The sequence below is a fragment of the Musca domestica genome, unplaced genomic scaffold (genome assembly GCF_030504385.1).
Source record: "Musca domestica strain aabys unplaced genomic scaffold, Musca_domestica.polishedcontigs.V.1.1 3, whole genome shotgun sequence".
Classification (NCBI taxonomy): domain Eukaryota; kingdom Metazoa; phylum Arthropoda; class Insecta; order Diptera; family Muscidae; genus Musca; species Musca domestica.
This window is the reverse complement of record NW_026712299.1, coordinates 1836758-1857972: the sequence shown is the minus strand read 5'-3', so window position 1 is coordinate 1857972 and position 21215 is coordinate 1836758. Positions and strand designations below refer to the sequence as shown.

General features: G+C 36.8%; 1 protein-coding gene across 1 annotated transcript; it reads right to left on the bottom strand.

Moving 5' to 3' along the window:
* Positions 1–1314: 1314 nt before the first annotated feature.
* LOC101895678 (coiled-coil and C2 domain-containing protein 2A) lies at positions 1315–20554 on the bottom strand. Its single transcript, XM_059124752.1, has 10 exons — positions 18841–20554; positions 13569–14275; positions 13255–13502; positions 13074–13194; positions 10435–10609; positions 9902–10369; positions 7172–7420; positions 6841–7079; positions 6655–6781; positions 1315–1586 (listed from the first exon to the last, which is right to left on the bottom strand). The coding sequence occupies exons 1-10, from the start codon at positions 20506–20508 to the stop codon at positions 1398–1400; spliced, it is 4191 nt and encodes a 1396-aa protein (XP_058980735.1). The 5' UTR covers positions 20509–20554; the 3' UTR covers positions 1315–1397.
* Between the last annotated feature and the right edge of the window lie 661 nt (positions 20555–21215).

Sequence of the window (21215 nt, the reverse complement as noted above, 5' to 3'; positions counted from 1 at the left end):
CAACAGCCGTTAAAATTTTTCCAGTGACAGCTAATTATATTGTTCACAAGCGTAAAAAAGCATTTTGATGAGCATTTTCCAGAAAAAAAGTTATTCGTGATGAAATTCAAGCGTGATAGTGTGATTTCTTTATATTTGGCTGGAAAACCACAAGTGGCTATCGTTAAACCACTCTAGCATTTAATTTCGAATAAATCTTTTGTATCCCCAACCATCGCTCGTTACCGTGAAACTGGTAGCTTAGCCCGATGTCAAGGAAGTGGACGGAATAAAATATATATTCGGCAAATATTGAAAAATAAGCTGGGGGTAAAGCAATTGAAATTCCAAAAAGTGCAAGAACTTACACCGCAACAGAGCTAAAGAGTTGCTTCGCTTGGCCAAAATTTGGTGTTCTCCGATGACAAAACATTCGTTGTCCAGAAGTTGGCAAACAAACAAAATGATCGTGTTTAATTGCCAAAGAGCTGAAAATGTGCACCTTCGGTTGGCCACAAGAACTCAAGTGCCGGCCATGGTTATGGTGTGGGCCGCCATTAGAGCCAATGGTCGCTCTCCGCTCGCATTAATCGACCGTGGCATCAGAATAAGTGCCGAATATTATCGCGAAAATGTTCTGGAGGGTATATTAAAGCCTTGGACATGCTAACATTTTGGCCGCAGACCTTGGACATTCTAAAAGGACTCAGCACGCGCCACCCAAGAATGGTTACAAAATGAAGTTCCTCGCTTTATTTCCAGCGCACAATGGCCACCAAAATCTCCAGATACTAATCCGTGGGACAATTGCATGCAAGGTTGGCACTAAAAATAACAAAGTGTCGATCACCTCAAGCAAGCGATTCACCGGGATTGGCCCAAATGCCGCAGAGCAACATTCGGCCAGCGTGTGACGGTTTCATTGGCCGTTTGAAGGCCATAATTCGTGGTAAAGGTGACCAAATCGAACAAATCTAAACTTTTTCTAAAATTTGATGCTATTTCCGATATTTTTTGCTTTCATTAAATAAAATTAAAAAAAAATGTAAACATTATGGCATTTGACTTTGTTGCAGTGTTTTTTTTTTTATCTCACCCTGCATGTATGGGCAATACTTAATATCAAAGAGACACATAAATATTAAATATGTCCATTTGTATACATTTAACAATTAAAATAAATCCTCCTATATTTGTCATTACACACAAATGTATAAACGAATTGTGAAGATTAAATGCACAGCCATCTGCCAATGCAAATGGACCGACTGACTGACAGGCTGACTGCTGCATGAGCAAATAAATCCATTTCTGCCATTTTACCATTTTTAATATCAACAAATTCCGATTTATTGGCAAATATTAAACATTTTAGTGGCAGGTTTAGTTTATTTATTTTATCCAGTACAACTTTTGTTTCATTTATTTATAACAATCGAGATTAGAAATATCCATATGGAGAGTACATTGTTCGGATACGAGTGAATATGGACGGCCAATGAAAATTCCACATTCTTATTGGAGTTCAGATGAATGCCGGTCGATTTAATCCGTTCGGATATTTGATTTAAATTCGTATATGAATAGTTAAGGGTAAAGCCGAAAATCTGCAGAGAAAAAGAGGATGAGGGAAATGAATGAAATAAAATTCAATAAAAGTCGATAAAATGTTTATATCAATAGAAATGTATTTATTTAACAAACATCAAAATCAAAAAAAAATGGATTACTTTAAAAACTAAATAATAAAAAAAATAATAAACTAAAATTAGTTATTTATGTCGAAAAATAATCACAAATATGTCTACGTCATTTTTTTTTTATTTATTATTTTATTTATTTATTTATTTTTTAATAGTGGAAATGAACAAAATCTAATCGAAATTTAACAATTATGCAAATGCCATAGCCGTGCGGGGCCGACCATGTGATATCCACAACACTCTAATATATTTGAAAATCCCTTAGGTCCACACCCATTTTAGTAGATTTTTTTCAGCCCACCATAAAGTTTATGTTTGGCTTTGGACCGGGATCATTTTCCCTATATTTACGTTCTCTTTTGTGCTAATAGGTATTCAAAACAATTTTATACAAAAGTTTTGGTCCATTTTGGCCGCCAAATATAATCTAATGATCGTCCACAATGCTAGACTTATAGCCTCTCCGATACCTTAACCTCATGGCAAATTCCGTGTCAATTAATTATTAATTGTGACCTTTAAAGCAACTGCAAAATCAGGAAAAAATTATTTTTTGGCCCATTTGAACCCTTAGCCCTACCCCATGCAAAATTTCGTAAAGATCGTAATATAATTGCGATCTGAATATAATATCTAACCAAATGTAGACGACCTGATTAACTAAAGCCGAAAATACCCACAGTGAGCTGTCAAACCCGAACGATTTCCGATCCACTTACAAAGACCTTGACATTGGTTGCCGATGCCAAGTTCCCGATTGCCTTCAAATTATCAACATTCCCGAACGCAAGCGTCACCCAGAACCCACCCACAAACATTGTAATTCCCGATCTTCCTCACTTTTCAACATCAGACGGTCACCCACGAATCGTCGGCTAATAAGACTCTACATCAACCGAGTACCAATCGTGAACAACCCGACAGTTCAACAATGTGGATTTTAAACAAATTTAAATGCTTCCCGACGAAGAATCCGTCATTTACATGAAAACATTTCTTCAATATCCACGATTTATGGATATTTTAGAAATGTTTTCACAGGCCATCCATATAAATGGCGGATACTTTAAGGGCCCTTATAACAGTACCGCCAGAGTTATATCTCATAGGATATACATATATCAACTGATACGTGATAAATCAACTGATGTGTCTCATCAAAATAAGGTTTTGGAGTTGATCTAGCGATGTCCGCTATATGGTCCAAATTTAATATAGAATAATGTTACTGTCAAACTTAGATCAAGCTCGGCGATGGACACTATGAGTCTTGTCCTTCTAGTACCTACTCTACTAGAGTTCAATATTTTCTAATTAAAAGTTCTGGTACCTACACTACAAATTCTAATAGATTCTAATAGATCGAGCAGTAAGTTCCGGGCCGGGCCGAACTTCGAATACCCTCCACCATTTGGAACGAATTAGGAAATTAAAAAAAAAATGAAATCCATTAAAAATTCTGTTAAAATCTTAAAAATACCGAATATCGTAAGGTGCCGATGTATTGGGGTGATATACAATATTGTGGACCTATACAGACAAATCTACGTCTGGAGGTAAAGTACTTACAATGAACTTCTTGTGTGGAATTTCAGACAATTCCATTGAGAAATGTGGTTAAAATACCGGATATCGGGGGTACCGTTATATGGGGGCTATACGATATGGGGGGCCACTATAGACAATTATCTTGCATGGGGTAAAATACCCACGAGGAACTCGTTGTGTGGAATTTCAGACAATTCCATTTAAATATGTGGCTAGAATCATTAAAATGCCGAATATCGGGGGGTACCGTTATATTGGGGCTATATACAGACAAATCTACGTCTGGGGCTAAAATACCCACAAGGAACTCCTTGTGTGGAATTTTAGAAAATTCCGTTGAAAAATGTGGGTAAAATCATCAAAATACCGAATGTTGGGGTGTACCGGGGGCTATACGATATCATGGATCTATTTAGACAATTCTCATTCAGGGGGTAAAGTGCTCACAAGGAACTCCTTGTGTAGAATTTGAGACAATTCTACCGAATATCGAGGGGTACCGTTATATGGGAGCTATACGATATCGTGGACCGATACAGTTCATCTTCGAACTTGACCTGCCTGCAGACAAAAGACAGATCTGTGCAAAATTTTAGCTTCCTATCTTTATTCGTTTTGACTGTAGCGTGATTACAACAGACGGACGGACAGGGCTAAATCGTCTTAGATCACGAATATATATACTTTGCTGGGTCTAAAATTATTATTTCGATGAGTTACAAACGGAATGACGAACTTAATATACCCTCCATACTATGTATGGTGGAGGGTATAAAAAAAAGTAAAAAAGGGCACCTTAGTTCGGCAGGGCATATGCAATTTTTGTCATAGCCTATTGTACCCACTACGACCTTCAAATACATCATTTAAAACAATTCCGTTGAATGATGTCGCTAATATCATCAAAATACCGAAAAAAAGAGAGGCGCCGTTTTATGTGTGGTATACGAAGACGTGGACCTGCATTGACAATTATCTGTCATAAATTGAAGTATCCATTGTGAACTTCAAATACCAACTTTAAAACAGTTCCGGAACCTACATACGCAACTTTATTTCATAGGCTGTAGTACCCATTAAGATTTTCAAACACGAAATTTGAAACAATTCTGGTAAATAATGTCGCTAAAATCATAAAAATACCGAATATTGGAATTTATCGCTATGTGGTGACTATACCATAAAGTGGACCTGCATACGCAATTTTTTGTCATAGGCTGTAGTACATACTACGAACTTTAAATACGAAATTTGAAATAATTCGGATTCATAATGTATCTAATATTATAAAAATGCCCAATAATTGGAGGTACCGGTACATTAGAGCTATACGAAGACGTGGACCTGCATAAGTAATGTTTGTCATAGGTTGCAGTACCCATTAAGAAGTTCCAATACGAAATATGAAACAATTCCGGTCTATAGTGCCGACAAAATCATCAAAATACGGAATTTATATGGAATTTATATTTACGAACAGAAAACACATGTGTGCAAAATTGTAGCCTTCTATCTCATCAAAAAGATGACGTGATTTCAATATACAGACGCACAGGGCTAAATTAAATTATAATTTTACGCTGATAGAAAATATATATTTATACTTTGTTGAGTCTGGCATGAGTATTTCGAGGAGTTACAAACGGAATATACACTCCTTAGTATGGTGGAGGGTATAAAATATCAAAAATTTGATTTTTAGAAATTTAATCGCATAAAATTGAAAATAAGAGTCCGATTCACTTTGAACATTCCCATATTTTTATCAGTATTTGATAATGTGTTAAAATGGAATGCATCGGTTTACTCTTATAGAAGCCTTCGCCACAGATTTAGGGCAAATGCGAAGTGGAAATTATTAGTCCACTCCTTCTGCACCTCCTCCATAACGAAAGCCAAAATAAAGTTAAATAAACGGCATAGTTGGAATACAAAGTATTCTTTTTATACCCTCCACCAAAAAAGGTATGGAGGGTATATTAAGTTCGTCATTCCGTTTGTAACTCATCGAAATAATCATTTTAGACCCAACAAAGTATATATATTCTTGATCAGCGTAAAATTCTAAGAATTTTAAAATTCCATGTCCGTCCGTCTGTCCGTCTGTTGTAATCACGCTACAGTCTAAACGAATTAAGATAGGAAGCTAAAATTTTGCACAGATCTCTCTTTTGTCTGCAGGCAGGTCAAATTCGAAGATGGGCTATATCGGTCCACGATATCGTATAACCCCCATACAACGGTAGCCCCGATATTCGGTATTTTGATGATGTTAGCCACATTTTTCAATGGAATTGTCTGAAAATCCACACAAGTAGTTCCTTGTGGGTACTTTATACCTCGGCAGAGAATTATCTATATAGGTCCACAATATCGTATAGCCTCCATATAACGGTACTCCCCGGTATTCGGCATTTTGATGATTTTAGCCACATTTTTCAATGGAATCGTCTTAAAATTCACATAAGTAGTTCCATGCGAGTAATTTACCCCCTGAGAGAAAATTTTCTATACAGGTCCACGATATCGTACATCCCCCATATAACGGTACCCCCCGATATTCGGTATTTTGATGATTTTACCCACATTTTTCAACGGAATTGTCTGAAAATCCACACAAGGAGTTCCTTGTGGGTACTTTATACCTCGGCAGAGAATCATCTATACAGGTCCACGATATCGTATAGCCCCCATGTAACGGTACCCCCACGGTATTCGGTATTTTGATGATTTTAGCCACTTTTTCCAATGGAATTATCTGAAAATCCATACAAGGAGTCCCTTGTGGGCATTTTACCTCCTCAAAAAGAATTGTCTACATAGGTCCACGATATCGTATATCCCCCATACAACGGTACCCCCCGATATTCCGTATTTTGATGATTTTACCCACATTTTTCAACGGAATTGTCTAAAAATCCACACAAGGAGTTCCTTGTGGGTACTTTATACCTCGGCAGAGAATCATCTATATAGGTCCACAATATCGTGTAGCCCCCATATAACGGTACTCCCCTATATTCGGTATTTTGATGATTTTAGCCACTTTTTCCAATGGAATTATCTGAAAATCCATACAAGGAGTTCCTTGTGAGTACTTTACACGCAGCCATAGATTTGTCTTTATAGGTCCACAATATCGTATATCCCCCCATATATCGGCACCTTCCTATATTAGATATTTTAAAGATTTTAAAAGAATTTTTATTGGATTTAATTTGTTTGAAAATTTTCTAATTCGTTCCAAATGGTGGAGGGTATTCAAAGTTCGGCCCGGCCGAACTTACTGCTTTTTTACTTGTTAATATTTTCCTTAATATGCAATGTAATTCCATACATTTTTGACCAATACTTGAATTAAGCTGAGTATAAATATCTGAGTGTAAACTTGCCGATATTTTCTTAATTATACATTTAAACACACCTTATAATTGGGAAATTCGGCAGCCAACATATTATTGTATTTTAATTCCTCATAGGAAGAACCGCTTCCAAAAGTCGCACTCTGTTCCATAGCTTGCAGAATACTTAACAAACGGGGCTGGAAAGCTCTAAAAAAAACGATAAAAAATTAATTACAATATCACACATATCCAGCCCAAATACCAACCTATTCCACACCGTCTTACGCATGGTGCGCCAGCTACTTATCTTTTTCATTATTTTCCTTTCAATATTATATTTCAATTCACCAATACTAGATGAGAGCCGATATTTATATCCCTCGGCATGGAAACCTCCCTGGGGAGCTGGTGTTCGTTTGTTGAAACCCGCTAGCCAACAAGAGGAATCGGAAAAATTGAAATTCATCATGGAAACACGATGCTCGGATTGTATGTTGAGATAAAACTGAAGAAAATATTTTTTTCAGGTAAATTAAAGTTTTCAGGTCAGAAAAGTTAAATAGTGACAAATAAAATAGCAGAATTAACATGACTTACGTTGTTTCCGCCTATGACCATTTTCACTTGATACAACGGACAAAACACATCCTTTACCGAATAACGTTTGCCGCTACAGGGATCTATGAATTGCATTTCCTCGTCGGAAATGAATAAAACAAAAGCACACTGGCCATATGGATAGGCTAGGCCGAGAACCAACCAACACTGCAGACCCAAATGCAGAAGGTAACTGCAAAGCAAAACTCCCAAATCTTTCGAAGAACCCCAGGTGGTGTCCAAAAGAAGCTGGAAATAGAAGAAATACTAATAAATAATTAAAGAAATAGTTGGATATATAGGTAGAGCGATAGACAAATACACACAAACCCTGGCATCAACTAAAATCAGGGAGAACATTTACTTCGGCGTCACAGTGGCCGAAAAATGGCCCGTGAGCTGAACATATCTCAATATTCCATTAGGCCAATATTGAAAAATGAGCTCGGGGTAAAGCCATTGATATTCCAAAAAGTGCAAGAACTTACACCGCAACAGAAAGAAAATAGACTCAAAAGAGCTAAAGAGTTGCTTCGCTTGGTCGAAAGTGTTGAACTGCCGAATTTGGTTTTCCCCGATGAGAAAACATTCGTTGTCCAGCAGTTTGTAAACAAACAAAATGATCGTGTTTACTTGCCCGAAAATGTGCACCTTCGGTTGGCCACCAGAACTCAAGCGCCGGCCATAGTGATGGTGTGGGCCGCCATGACAGCCGATGTTCGCTCTCCGCTCGTATTAATCGGCCGTGGCATAAGAATAAATGTCGAATATTATCGCGAAAATTTTCTGGAGGGTGTATTGAAGCCTTGGTCACGCAAATATTTTGACCGCAGACCTTGGATATTCCAACAGGACTCAGCACGTGCCACCCAAGAATAGTTACAAAACAAGTAAAAAAATATTAAGTTCGGCCGGGCCAAACTTTTAATACCCTCCACCTTAGGGTAAAGGAAACATTAGAAGAAATGTGGCAAAAACCATTAAAATGCCGAATATCGGGAGGTACCGTTATATGGGGGCTATACCAAATCGTGGACCTACACATGCAATGTTTTTGCCAAAGAAGCTAGAACCCATTAGGACCTACAAATACCAATTTTCAGACAAATCCGTGAAAAAATGTTGCAAAAATCATTAAATTACCGAACATCGGGAGGTACCGTTATATGTGGGCTATACCAAAACGTGGACCTATAATTACAATGACTCGCCACACGAACTGGGACCCATCATGACCCACAAATACCAATTTTTAGACAAATCAGTGAAAAAATGTGACAAAAACCATCAAAATACGGAATATCGGGAGGTACCGTTATATGGGGGCTATACCAAATCATGGACCCATACATGCAATGTTTCGCCACCGGAGCTGGAACCCATTATGACCTACGAATACCAATTTCAGACAAATCCGTGAAAAAATGTGGCATAAATCATCAAAATACCGAATATCGGGAGGTACCGTTATATGGGGACTATATCAGAACGTGGACCGATATATCTCATTTTCGATACCAACCATCCTAGACACAATACAAATTGCTCTGCTAAATTTTGGCGCTCTACGTCAAATAATGTGGGCTGTATCGTGATTTCAACAGACAGACAGACGACTTAGAAGTTTATGCTGAATATGAATATTTATACTTTATGGGGTCTACGACGAATATTTAAGGATGTTACAAACGGAATGACAAATTCAAGGTGGAGGGTATAATGAAAAGCAAAGTTGCACTAAAAATAAGTGTCGATCACCTCAAGCAAGCTCTTCGCCAGGAATGGGCCAAAATACCGCAGAGCAACATTTGGGCAGAGTGTGACGGTTTCATTGGCGGTTTGAAGGTCATAATTCGTGCCAAAGGTGAAAAATTCGAACAAATCTCCACTTATTCTAAAATTTGATGATATTACCAACATTTTTTGCTTTCATTCAACAAAATTTAAAAACAGATGTAAATAATATTTCGTTTTACTTTTGTGCCTCTGTTAGTAGTCTTCCGACACAAAAGACAGAGCACATCACAAACTCTACATTCCGAATTTTAAAGGATTCCCCTGAATTACGTGGCTAAAATAATCAGAATGCCGAATTTTAAAAAACTCCGTTAGAAAATTATTCTCTAATCATCAGAAAACCGATTATAAGATGGGAATTATGGGAGTAATTGGAAAACGTGAACCTATATTGGCAATATTTTGCCATAGAAAGTGGGGCCCATTGCAATATCTTAGTACGGAATTTGAAACAATTCCGTTTGAAAATGTGGCTTAAATACCGAATATCAGAAGGTACTGTTATGTGGAGGTTATAATAAAATGTGGACCTATAGACACCCTTTACAAACTCTTAGTACCAAATTTTAAAGAATTACATTAGAAAATGTGATCTTAATCGTAAAAATACGGGAGGGATGGTTTTATGAGGGCTAAACGAAAACGTCGACCAACATAGCCTACTCACGAACATAATCTGCCTACTGAGAAAATACACATGTGTGGAAAATTTTAGCCTTCAATTAGTTCGAAAGATAGTTGTGTTGCAACAGACAAACGAACATCGCAAAATCGAATTTGAATACTACTCTGATGGAGATCATATATATGCTTTGTTGGGTCTGGCATGAGTATTTCAAGGAGGAACAAACGGAATGGCAAAGTAATATAAATGTAATCCGGTATCTATGTCTATTATAATTATTCCTAATAAAATTCACACTTCATTCTCACCTCATTATTCATCCAAACACCTGAAAAACTCATGCAGGGATCAAACGACTTTGGAGTCGAGAGTAACGAAACAAAACGACAGGCACTGTCCAACAAATTCTCACTAGCATCGATGGGCGGTGGAATGGCTTGTAGCAATCTTGTAATGCATATCCGTTTTCCCTCAGCGCTGCAGACCATAGGTTCTAGAAATTTATCCGGTTTCATTTCCCATGCCTCCATACTCCAATTACTAAGACACTGGCGTATTTCCATCAATTCTGAACATTCCAAACATTTTGTATTGATACTGGGCAGTTCCAGCGCTGGTTCTACACTTATGTAACACCATAAACGTATGGATTCTTTGATTTCTGGAAATTGTTCAATCATTATATTTGTCTCCGCACTGGAGGTTATGTTGTCCAGCGATGGACGTTTGTAACCAATTACAATTTTCGGATTATTTAATTCAAAGACGCCATCAATCTGTAATATGAAAAAACCCATGTATATAATTTTTTGTTATTTTATTATTGCTGAGCATTTTTTACCTTCTGTTGCGACAATATGGCACTGATTGGTATTCGATATTCACCCAACCAATTATTTTGTATCCTTTGAAAAATATCCGTATTTTTTAACGAAGAATCGTCGTTCCATTGATTTTCAACTACCTCATCGAAAAGGCAAATTTTCAAGTCATCACGTAGCTCCGACAAGGAACCGCTGAAATTTGAAAAGTGGTTGAGTCAGGTAATTGTGAAAGTAAAACAAGTAAAAAAGCTGTAAGTTCGGCCGGGCCGAACTTCAAATACCCTCCACCATTTGGTACAAATTTGGTAATTTCCAAAAACAAAAAAAAAAATCCGTTAAAAACTCTGTTAAAATCTTAAAAATACCAAATGCTTATACGACGACGTGGCCCTGCATAGGCAACTTTTGTCATAAGTTATTACAATATTTAAATGCGAAACTTGAAGAAAATCTGTTTATAATGTCGCTAAAATCATCAAAATACCGAATATGGGGGGTACCGTTATATGTGGGCTATATGATAACTTGGACCTACACTTAACCTGCCTACTGGCAAAATATACATGTGTGCAACATTTTAGCCTTCTATCTCAATTCGTTCGAAAGATAGCGTGATTACGACAGACAGGCGGACATCGCTAGATCGTCTAGGATTTTACGCTGATGAAGAATATACACAGGGTTGCCCATATTCGACGGACCCATCTAGCAACGCCATAACTTTTGACAGAGATGCCACATCGCTTAACGACATACCGCGTTTGAAGCGTCAGTTCAAGCAGATTTTTTCCATGAACCAATACACGCCGCGCGAGCGCTCTGAAAAAGTTGAAATTTACATTCAACAGAAGAAGTCAATTGTGAAAAAAAAAATGTGAGAAGTGCGCCTTCTAAGAACACCATTAAGCGTTTATACGAAAAATTTTCAACTAGTAAGGCTCTTTCTAATCCGAAGAGGCCATATAAAAGTCGACCAAGGCGATCGGCAGAGAATATCGCTGCCGTACGAGCCAGTGTTGAGAGGTCCCCAAGAACATCCCAAAAACGCCGTTCACAGCAGTTGGGCATGGCTCGGTCCACTTTACAACGGATTATTCGCATTGATTCGCATTTGTTCCCGTACAAAATTCAATTGACGCAGTGAATGTTGCCTGCGGACAAGCCTCGTCGATTGGAATGGGCCCAACGGGCCCAAGGGTCCGTCGAATATGGGCAACCCTGTATACTTTGTTGGTTCTGACATGAGTATTTCGAGGAGTTACAAACGGAATGAAAAAATTAATATACCCTCCATAGTATGGTGGAGGGTACAAAAAGATTCAATATCATAAGCTCCGCATTAAACTATTTTCGAACATACAGGGTGAGATAAAAAATAACTGCAACAAAATCAAACGCCATTTTTTTTATTTTTATTGAATCGGTTACCTTGGCCAATGAAACCGTCACACGCTGCCAGAATGTTGCTTTACGGTATTTTGGCCCATTCCCGGCGAAGCGCTTGCTTGAGGTGATCGACACTTTGGTATTTTTTTAGTGCCAAACTAGTTTTCCAAAATACTCCAGACACAATAGTCCAAAGGATTGGTATCCGGATATTTTGATGGCCATTGTTCGCTAGAAATGAAGCGAGGAACTTCATTTTGTAACCATTCTTGGGTGGCGCGTGCTAAATGCAATGATGCTTAGTCCTGTTGGAATATCCAAGGTCTGCGGGCAAAATGTTTGTGTGCCCAGGGCTTTAATACACCCTCCAGAATATTTTCGCGATAATATTCGGCATTTATTCTGATGCCACGATCGATGATAACGAGCAAAGAGCGACCATCGGCTGTTGTGGAGGCTCACACCATCACTATGGCCGGCGCTTGAGTTCTGGTGGCCAACCGAAGGTGCACATTTTCAGCTGACCTCTTTGGCAAGTAAACACGATCATTTTGTTTGTTTACAAACTGCTGGACAACGAATGTTTTCTCATCGGAGAAACCCAACTTCGGCAGTTCACCACTTTCGGCCAAGTGAAGAAACTTTTTTAGCTCTTTTGAGTCTATTGTTGTTTCTGTTGCGGTGTAAGTTCTTGCACCTTTTGGAATTTCAATGGCTTTACCCCGAGCCCATTTTTCAATATTTGCCGAATGGAATATTGCGATATATTCAGCGCAAGAAAAATTTTTTCGGCAACTGCGATGCGGGTTGTGATGTTGTTTTTTTTCGTCCACTTCCTGGACGTCTGGCTACGCTATAAATATCACGGTAATGAGCGATGGTACGAGACACAAAAGATTTATTCACATTTAAATGCTGGAGTGCTCTAACGATAGCCACTTGTGGTTTTCCAGACAAATATAAAGATATCACACTAACGCGCTTGAATTCCATCACGAATAACTTTTTTTCTGGAAAATTCTCACCAAAATGTTTTGGTATATTTCTAAACAATATAATGAGCTGTCACTGGAATAATTTTAATAGCTGTCGGAGTGGCTTAGAAATGACAGCATTCTGAAGTTAGTTGCAGTTTTTTCATCTCACCCTGTATATCTGTCGGCAAAACTGACTGATACATTTTGAATAGTTTTCTTGTTCTTTATGTCATATTTTCTATGATTCAAGACTTCAAATTGATAATTGACATATGCAGTTCCGGTATTCTTACCTTATTTGTATCACCAATTGTTCATTCCATGTTGGATTTGACCCCTCAGCAGTCATGGTACGACTAAATTTATCCTTATAATTTACAGTTACAAATGGTCTTACATTTGAGTATTTCAAATCTAAAAAAATTAAGAATATAATATTAAAATTGTTTCAGATATTTTAAAAATTTCGCTTACTCTGCAAAACAAAAACATTTGAGGATACAGGACTGCCACCGTGCCCTCTACTGTCGGTATCTTCGGGATTTGTGATTCTCACCGGTATGCCCGTTGCTCGAATTATATTGCAAACTATTTTGAATTTTTGCACATGATCCATTGATAACGAATGTTGACCTCCAGGGGATGAAGAGGTCAACATATTGCCGGCGGGATTTAAAATCAGACGAGGTTGAAATATTAAACGTAGGGTTTGAAAGAAGGCACTAAAAAAATTAATATCATTGAATATAATCCACGCTCATAAATGATTTTCGTTCCTTGTTAATTACCTCCAACTCATTGGCTCATCGTTCAGCAGTAAATTCTCCTGGCTCGCCACAACCTTTGTCAAACGCACACATTGATTGTGTATGGCCTCGTAAAGTTGTTTCAAATATTTTTTACCCTCATGTTTGTGCAAATCAATGGGATCCATCCAATTGCCGGGATCCAGGACACGTTCCTCCGATTCCCATTCAAATTCCAATTCATGTTCCAACATTGGTATAAATCGCAAATCTCTGGTACGTGAGTCGTTTTTCGTATAACGTGAACGTAATAGACGTATGCGGGGATTATTGTCGATTTCGGCAACATCACAAAAGCGCAGTAGATCTTCCTGGAAGGTGCAAGTTTTTAATTTTTCACGATTATCCTCCTCTTCACTATCACTGCTTCCGGACCGTGCTTCTTCTAATTTATCAGTACTTTCTGGTAAGGCCATTAGATTATGTTCATACCAATCTTTGAGCATGGTTCGCGGAATATGGGTATGCTGTCCAGGAGCTGGAAATAATCTCTCTACAATTTCTTGGGGATATATCTGTTCGTCGCTCTGCAAGTTCAAACGTAAATAGCCGGATATGGATTGCTTGTGTGAGGAGAAGGTAATTGTCATGTGTGGCGCATCATCTCCCCCGTCTGCTGATGGTAACGGCAATGGCACAATAATATTGGCTATTTTCTGGGATCCGGTTAATTTCTGTTTCTGGTAAAGCTAAAAATTTAAATTCCAAAACAGTTTATTAATTTAGAACAGCGTTGGCTTGTTTCTTCGGGACACCATAGTATTTTGTTGTTGCAAAATGGCCAGGCTTAATCCCTTTATTGTTGATTTTATAAAAACAACGTTTGTTTATAAGTGGAGAACGATGGTAATGTTTACCAGGGGGTAAGGCAGGAAATTTAAATAATCTAATAGAGATAGAACAAAATTAGGGCCTACACCACACTTTTGTCAAGGTATTATGTCTTTGTCCATTTGTTTGTAACATAGGAAGCCATATAGAAAAATAGTTCCTTTTGATGATCTGAATAGAAACATATTCTGAATCGATTTATGCATGTCCGTCCGTCTGTCTATGTATTTTTGTAGACAAAATATAGGTTCCATTTATTGCCCGAATAAATTTTTTCTCAAATCTTTTGGTTGGCTCAAGGACGAACCCTATTGAAATTGGAATTAATCGGTAAAAATTTAGATAAAGCTCCCATATATCATCGTCCAATTTGTCTTTTATTGTTCCCCAAATGTGTAATATTAGTACAAATCGGATGAAATTTGGAACATGCGACCAAATTGGGACTAGAAACAAAAATGTCAAATTTGGTGGTCGGTTCAGACATAGCTATAGATCTCATATATGTATATTGTTCATCCGATTTGTTATTTTTGAAATATCTTTGCCAAAGTTTATCGAGATCGGTTCAAATTTAGATATAGCCCCCAAATATGCTTTTATCCGATTTCAGGTTTATTCTGCACTAAATGGCTAATATCAGCTTAAATTGAGGAATTTTGGACGACCGAATTGAGAAAGTAGTTCAAATTTGGCGAAAATTGGTTTCGATTTATCATCCGATTTGGTGCCCCTAATTTCCTAATAGATCTCAAAATACCACTGCAAAATGTATCGAAATTGGCAAGCCAGCAATGTTCGACGGCGCGGTCGACGAAGGGGTTTTTGTTGTAACAGACAAAACCAACTTACATGGTTATGTTACTTCGTTCAGGTAGAACGAAAGCATAACAAGTGGAGATAGATGTAAATGTTTATAATTGCGGTTGTAAGATTTAGAAGATTTTCCAAAAGAATCTTAATTTTATTTAATTCTTTGGTTCCTCTTCTATTGAGCTAACAATCTCGTCACTTGGGTACAAAAAAAGGTTTTTTTGACATAGATTTTTTTTAAAATAATTTCTAGGGAGAATATCCCAGACAAAAAACAAGGAAACTGATGAGGATTAGTGGCCCTGGTAAACATTACCATCGTTCTCCACTTATAAACAAATGTTGTTTTTATAAAAAAACAACAATAAAGGAGTTTTCATATATATCCTCATCCGACGAGCTGTTGGGTGGATTTTTCCATTTGGTGAATTTCGGCTCCTATAAATATGTTGTATATATTCCTACTCGAAGAGATAGCATGTACTCTATAGCAATGTTTTCATACCCTCCACCAAAGTAGGAAGGGTGTATTAACACAAAGTATATATTTTCTTGGCCAATATAAAATTCTATGTCGATTAACGATGTCCGTCCGTCTGTGGAAATTGCTTTAGCTTCCGAACGATATGTAGTAGGCTGATAAAATTTTACTCAAATATATATCATGTCTGCAGGACTTTTGGTATTGAAAATGGGCCACGTAGGTCCACGTTTTGGTATAGTCCCCATATAACGGTACCTCCGATAATTCGGTATTTTGATGATTTTAGCGACATTATTCACCGGAATTATTTTAAATTCGGTATTTGAAGTTCGTAAAGGATACTACAGCCTATAATAGTCTGTGCAGCTTCACGTTTTATAACCCCCATGGTACCTCCCTATATTCGGTATTTTGATGATTTTAGCTACATTTTAAACAGATTTTTTTTAAAGTTTCACATTTGAATATTGTAATAGCTTATGACAAATATTGCCTATGCAGGTCCACGTCTTCGTATAGGGAGGTATGAATGGAAGAGGGTTGAAAAAATCCATATCCACATCAGATCGCGAGTTTAGTCAAACATTGAGATACTTAGTTCAAAGTAAATCGCTGACTGATTTTGCATATTATAAGGGATGTACTTGATGGAGTGGTTCGATATATTTCGATTCAGACTAAACCTTGTGTTGATATAAACATTGGGTTGTCCCTAGTTTGAATGACTTCTGAAGTTAATTTCGCGTTTATGAGCTTCTTCTTTATTCAAAATTTCGACTCCATTGTATAGTAAAACGAAATGGGCCGATATACACCCCATCTTCATATCAGATATTGTTTTGATAGAAATATTGTTATGTGCTGTACTATTTTAAAAAAAAAAACATGCTTATAGGTCTGATAAAACTCTTGACACATATTCTGCTCCTCAAAAACTAGAAAATTATGCTTTAAAATATAATCTTATTATTTTTATACAATGTCCTCTAAAATCCTGAAATATGTTGTTTAAAATCCACTCTCATAGTTCTGCTTACATCCACAAAAATGTAATTAAATATTTACATTCGTCAACCTATTAACGAGCCTTCATAATGTTGTAAAAAGTCCAATCCAATCTGACCTTAATTTTGAAAAATTCAGCTTGTATTTGTGCCTTATAAAATATTCTTCCAAATATTATAAAAAACTCTCACTTGTTTTCTCCAAAAGTCCTTAAAAATTATTCTTAAAAATCATGGCCTGCAGTTTTTTTTCAAAAGTTATCAATGTTTTTCTTATAAGTCAGCTATATTTTCTCTTTCAATCGTTCTTAAAATATCCTTTAAAAATCATCGAAAAAAAAATCTTTAAAATTCAACCAATATTTATATACTCCCTAAAAAAAAATAAAAAAAAAAAAACTAGTAAAAAAGTAAGTTTGGCCGGGCCGAACTTTGAATACCCTTCACCATTTGGAATGAATTAGGACATTTTCAAAAAATAAAATTCATTAAAAATTCTGTTAAAATCTCGGAAGGTGCCGATATATGGGGGGATAAACGATATTGTGGACCTATATAGACAAATATATGTCTAGGATAAAGTACTCACAAAGAACTCCTTGTATAGAATTTCAGTCAATTTCGTTGAAAAATGTGGCTAAAATCATTAAAATACCGAATATAGGGGTGTACTGTTATATGTGGACTATATGATATCGTGGACCTATATAGATAATTCTCTTTCAAAGAGTACTCACAAGGAACTCGTTGTACGGATTTTCAGACCATTCCATTGGAAAGTGTGGCTAAAATGATCAAAATCCCGAATATCGGGGGATACCGTTATATGAGGTTTATACGGTATTTTGGACCTATATAGACAAGTTCCTTTCAGGGGGTAAAGTGCTCACAAGGAACCCTTTGTGTAGAATTTTAGACAATTCCGTCGAAAAATGCGAATAAAATCATCGAAATACCGAATATCGGGAGGTACCGTTATATGGGTGGTATACGATATCGTGGACTTATATAGACAATTCTATTTCAGGGGGTAAAGTGTCCACAAAGAACACCTCATGTGGATTTTCAGACTATTCTATTAGAAAATGTGGCTAAAATCATCAAAATACAGAACATCGGGGGGTACCGTTATATGGGGGCTATACGATATCGTGAACCTATATAGATAATTCTCAGCCAAGGGATAAAGTACTCACAAAGAACTCCTTGTGTAGAATTTCAGACAATTACATTGAAAAATGTGGCTAAAATCATAAAAATACCGAATATCGTGGGGTACCGTTATATGGGGGATATGCGATATCGTAGACCTTTATAGACAATTCTCTGCCAAGAGATAAAGTGCTCTTAGAGAACTGCTTGTATGGATTTTTATACAATTCCATTGAAAAATGTGGCTAAAATCATCAAAATACCGGATATCGGGGCTACCGTTATATGGGGGCTATACGATATCGTAGACCGATATAGCCTATATTCGAACTTCACCTGCCTGCAGACAAAAGAGAGATCTGTGCAAAATTTTAGTTTTGTATCTTAATTCGTTTAGCCTGTAGCGTGATTACAACAGACGGATAGAGCGAGATCGTCTTAGAATTTTACGCTGATCAAGAATATATATACTTTGTTGGGTATAAAATGATTATTTCGATGAGTTACAAACTGTGTATGGTAGAGGGTATAAAAACTCCATTAAAAATATAATTTAAATCCACACATGTCCCTCTACTAACATTTTTCTACAAAAACTCCTATATTATGCCTAAGAAAATTGAAAAAGAAAAAAATTAAAATGTCTTTTTCTATTAAATGATTCCTACACTTCCCTTGAAACATTCCTTACAACCACCAGTCCTCATAAAATATATATGAAAAATCTCCAAATAATATTCAAAAACTGACACAATATTATTTAAAATTTTTCAAAAGATATTTTAAAAGTTCCGCACAGCACATTTAAAGCTGTAATATTTTTCTCAATAAAGTTTTTCAAAGATCATCCAAAAAGTATGTTTTTTTGTCTACGATGCTATTATAATCCGTTCAAAAATATCCTCACAAAACATGAAGAAATATATCTTTTATTTTTTGAATATTCCTCTTCTCGAATTCAATGACTTACCTTTATTTTTATATCCTTGGGCAAACGACGATTCAAAACAATTCCCAATTTCTCATTTACCGCATAGCTCAAATCTCTTTCCAATCTGTAGGTGCGGGTTTCTCCGACCATTTGCCCATCGAAAAAGACACGCATATAATAGCTTTGTAACTTCCTTGGACCTGGCATGTCCGCCCAAGACTGATCATCTTCGAAAATGCGGACGATATCAATACGTGGTTCCTTGGGATTTAGCAAACATTTGGCATATTTATCTTTCAACTCGGAGGACAACTGGCCAATATCTGGTTTTCTTGGTCGCGGTAATATATCCTCATCACGCTGGGCACGCCACAAACGTTTGGCGCGATAATATTCTTCCAATTTCTCGCGATATATTTCATTGAGATCGGTATCGAAACGCTGTGACCATAACTGCTGGCGATTTTTAATCTCCGTCGTTTTGAGGTCTTCGATTTTAAGGCGTAGCTTAAGGCGTGTCAGCTGGTGACTTTGTTGTTTGCGGAGATTTTTCAACCTGAGCCAATTGTGAAGGATATCCTGTAACAGTTGTTTATTGGTGTGCTCTTCGTCGTAAAGTTTCTCTCTTAAAGCTTTTACTTTAAATGAATGCTGCTCAATTTTATAAGCCTTTCTCTCTTGATCTGTGGCGCGTCTCCTGTGATGAGATTTAGTGGAATTCTCTTCACTTTTCAACAGCTCATTTAGAATATTTCTCTGAACCTGCAAATCGGCATAAAGCTTTTCGGTAATTTTCTCCTTCAGACGTTGACAGCGATGCTCATAGAGTAATTCCAAATCATTGGCCAATTTGTGTTCCTCCTGAAGATCAGGGTGTTCGGTGAATCGAATATCCTTGAGATGTAAGGTCAGTAGCTTCTTTGAGGGTATGTCCATGCTATCCCATGAGGGTTCCACGAATATCGGTTTAAATTTAAAATCACATGAAGTTCGATAGTATAGTGGGTCCATGAAAAATCTATTGGCATCTACAGAGCTTTTTAGAGCTTCCAAAATTTCTGCCTTCACTTTTCCCTTGCGCACTTTGGCCTCCATGGACAGACGATTTATAAACAAATTCAAATTGGAATTTAATTTCTCGCCAATTGGATATGAAATCAATGACTGTTCCAACTCAAGCGAGGGTTTGAAACTGAACTGCTCATTTTCAATGCGAAACTCAGTCTTCTCCAGGCGTATCAAGGTTTCCAAATTATCCTCGGCGATTTGTATGAAGGTCGAGGCCAATGTTGGCTGCTGACTTCGTGTTGTATTGGACAAGTCATCAGTGGAATTTTTGGAAAGAATCTCCTCTGGGTCATCCATTTGTTCACTGCTCCCATCCTCCTCCTCCTCCTCCTCTTTGGTCACATTCTTTGCTGCCGCTTCTTTTTTCAACTCCTCTTTATTGATGCCACAAAAAAATTTCTCACTTGGCGACTTGGTATCATCGCGACCCACCTCATTATTGATTGACTCACTGAGAATACTTGCATTTTCCAACAGCGTAGCCACTTCTCTTTCATTCTCCTCAAATTCTTGGGTCAATTGGATTTTTCGTTTCGTATGCGGCTGTAATTTCTTCACTTTTGAACGACTTTTCTTGGATTTTTGCGATTTGAGTTTCTTTTTTGGTTTGACAATTTCAATGGCTTCGGCCTCAATCATTTTAATGAACTTTCTTCGATGTGTTTATGTTTTTCTTTTCAGTTCGATAGAATAAATGTCAAATTCGTTTGTTGTTACCATGGCAACGGTTAAAAAAATTGACAATCGTCCCAGCACCGGTTAAGGGTTGCTTAGGTTAGTATTATTCCTAACAAAAATATTAGGGTTGTTTTTTGATATTTTATTTAGCTCAGTATTCATTTTAACGCACAACCACCTTGGGGTAGATTTTTATTTAAAATAGCTCAAACCTTATAATTTACATTTTTTCTTCGAAAATTAGGGAGTTAGGGTCATTTTAAAGTATGCTATTTTTTCCTCTTTAAAAAACTGATCACAAATTATAGCTAAAAATCCCGAAATGTCAATATTTAAGGAGTTATGGCCATTTTAAAGTATGCTATTTTTCCTCTTTAAAAATCTGATCACAAATAATAGCTAAAAAACCCGAAATGTCAATATTAAAGGAGTTATGGCCATTTTAAAGTATGCTATTTTTCCTCTTTAAAAAACTGATCACAAATAATAGCTAAAAACCCCGAAATGTCAATATTTAAGGAGTTATGGCCAATTTAAAGTATGCTATTTTTCCTCGTTAAAAATCTGATCACAAATAATAGCTAAAAACCCCGAAATGTCAATATTTAAAGAGTTATGGCCATTTTAAAGTATGATATTGTTCCTCTTTATAATAGTGATCACAAATT

Coding starts and splice junctions, on each gene's coding strand:
- LOC101895678 (XM_059124752.1), bottom strand. CDS start 20,508: ATGATTGAGGCCGAAGCCATTGAAATTGTCAAACCAAAAAAGAAACTC. Junction 10,370..10,434: donor CCATATTGTCGCAACAGAAG/GTAAAAAATGCT, acceptor TTCATATTACAG/ATTGATGGCGTCTTTGAATT. Junction 1,587..6,654: donor CCGAATTTCCCAATTATAAG/GTGTGTTTAAAT, acceptor TTTTCTCTGCAG/ATTTTCGGCTTTACCCTTAA.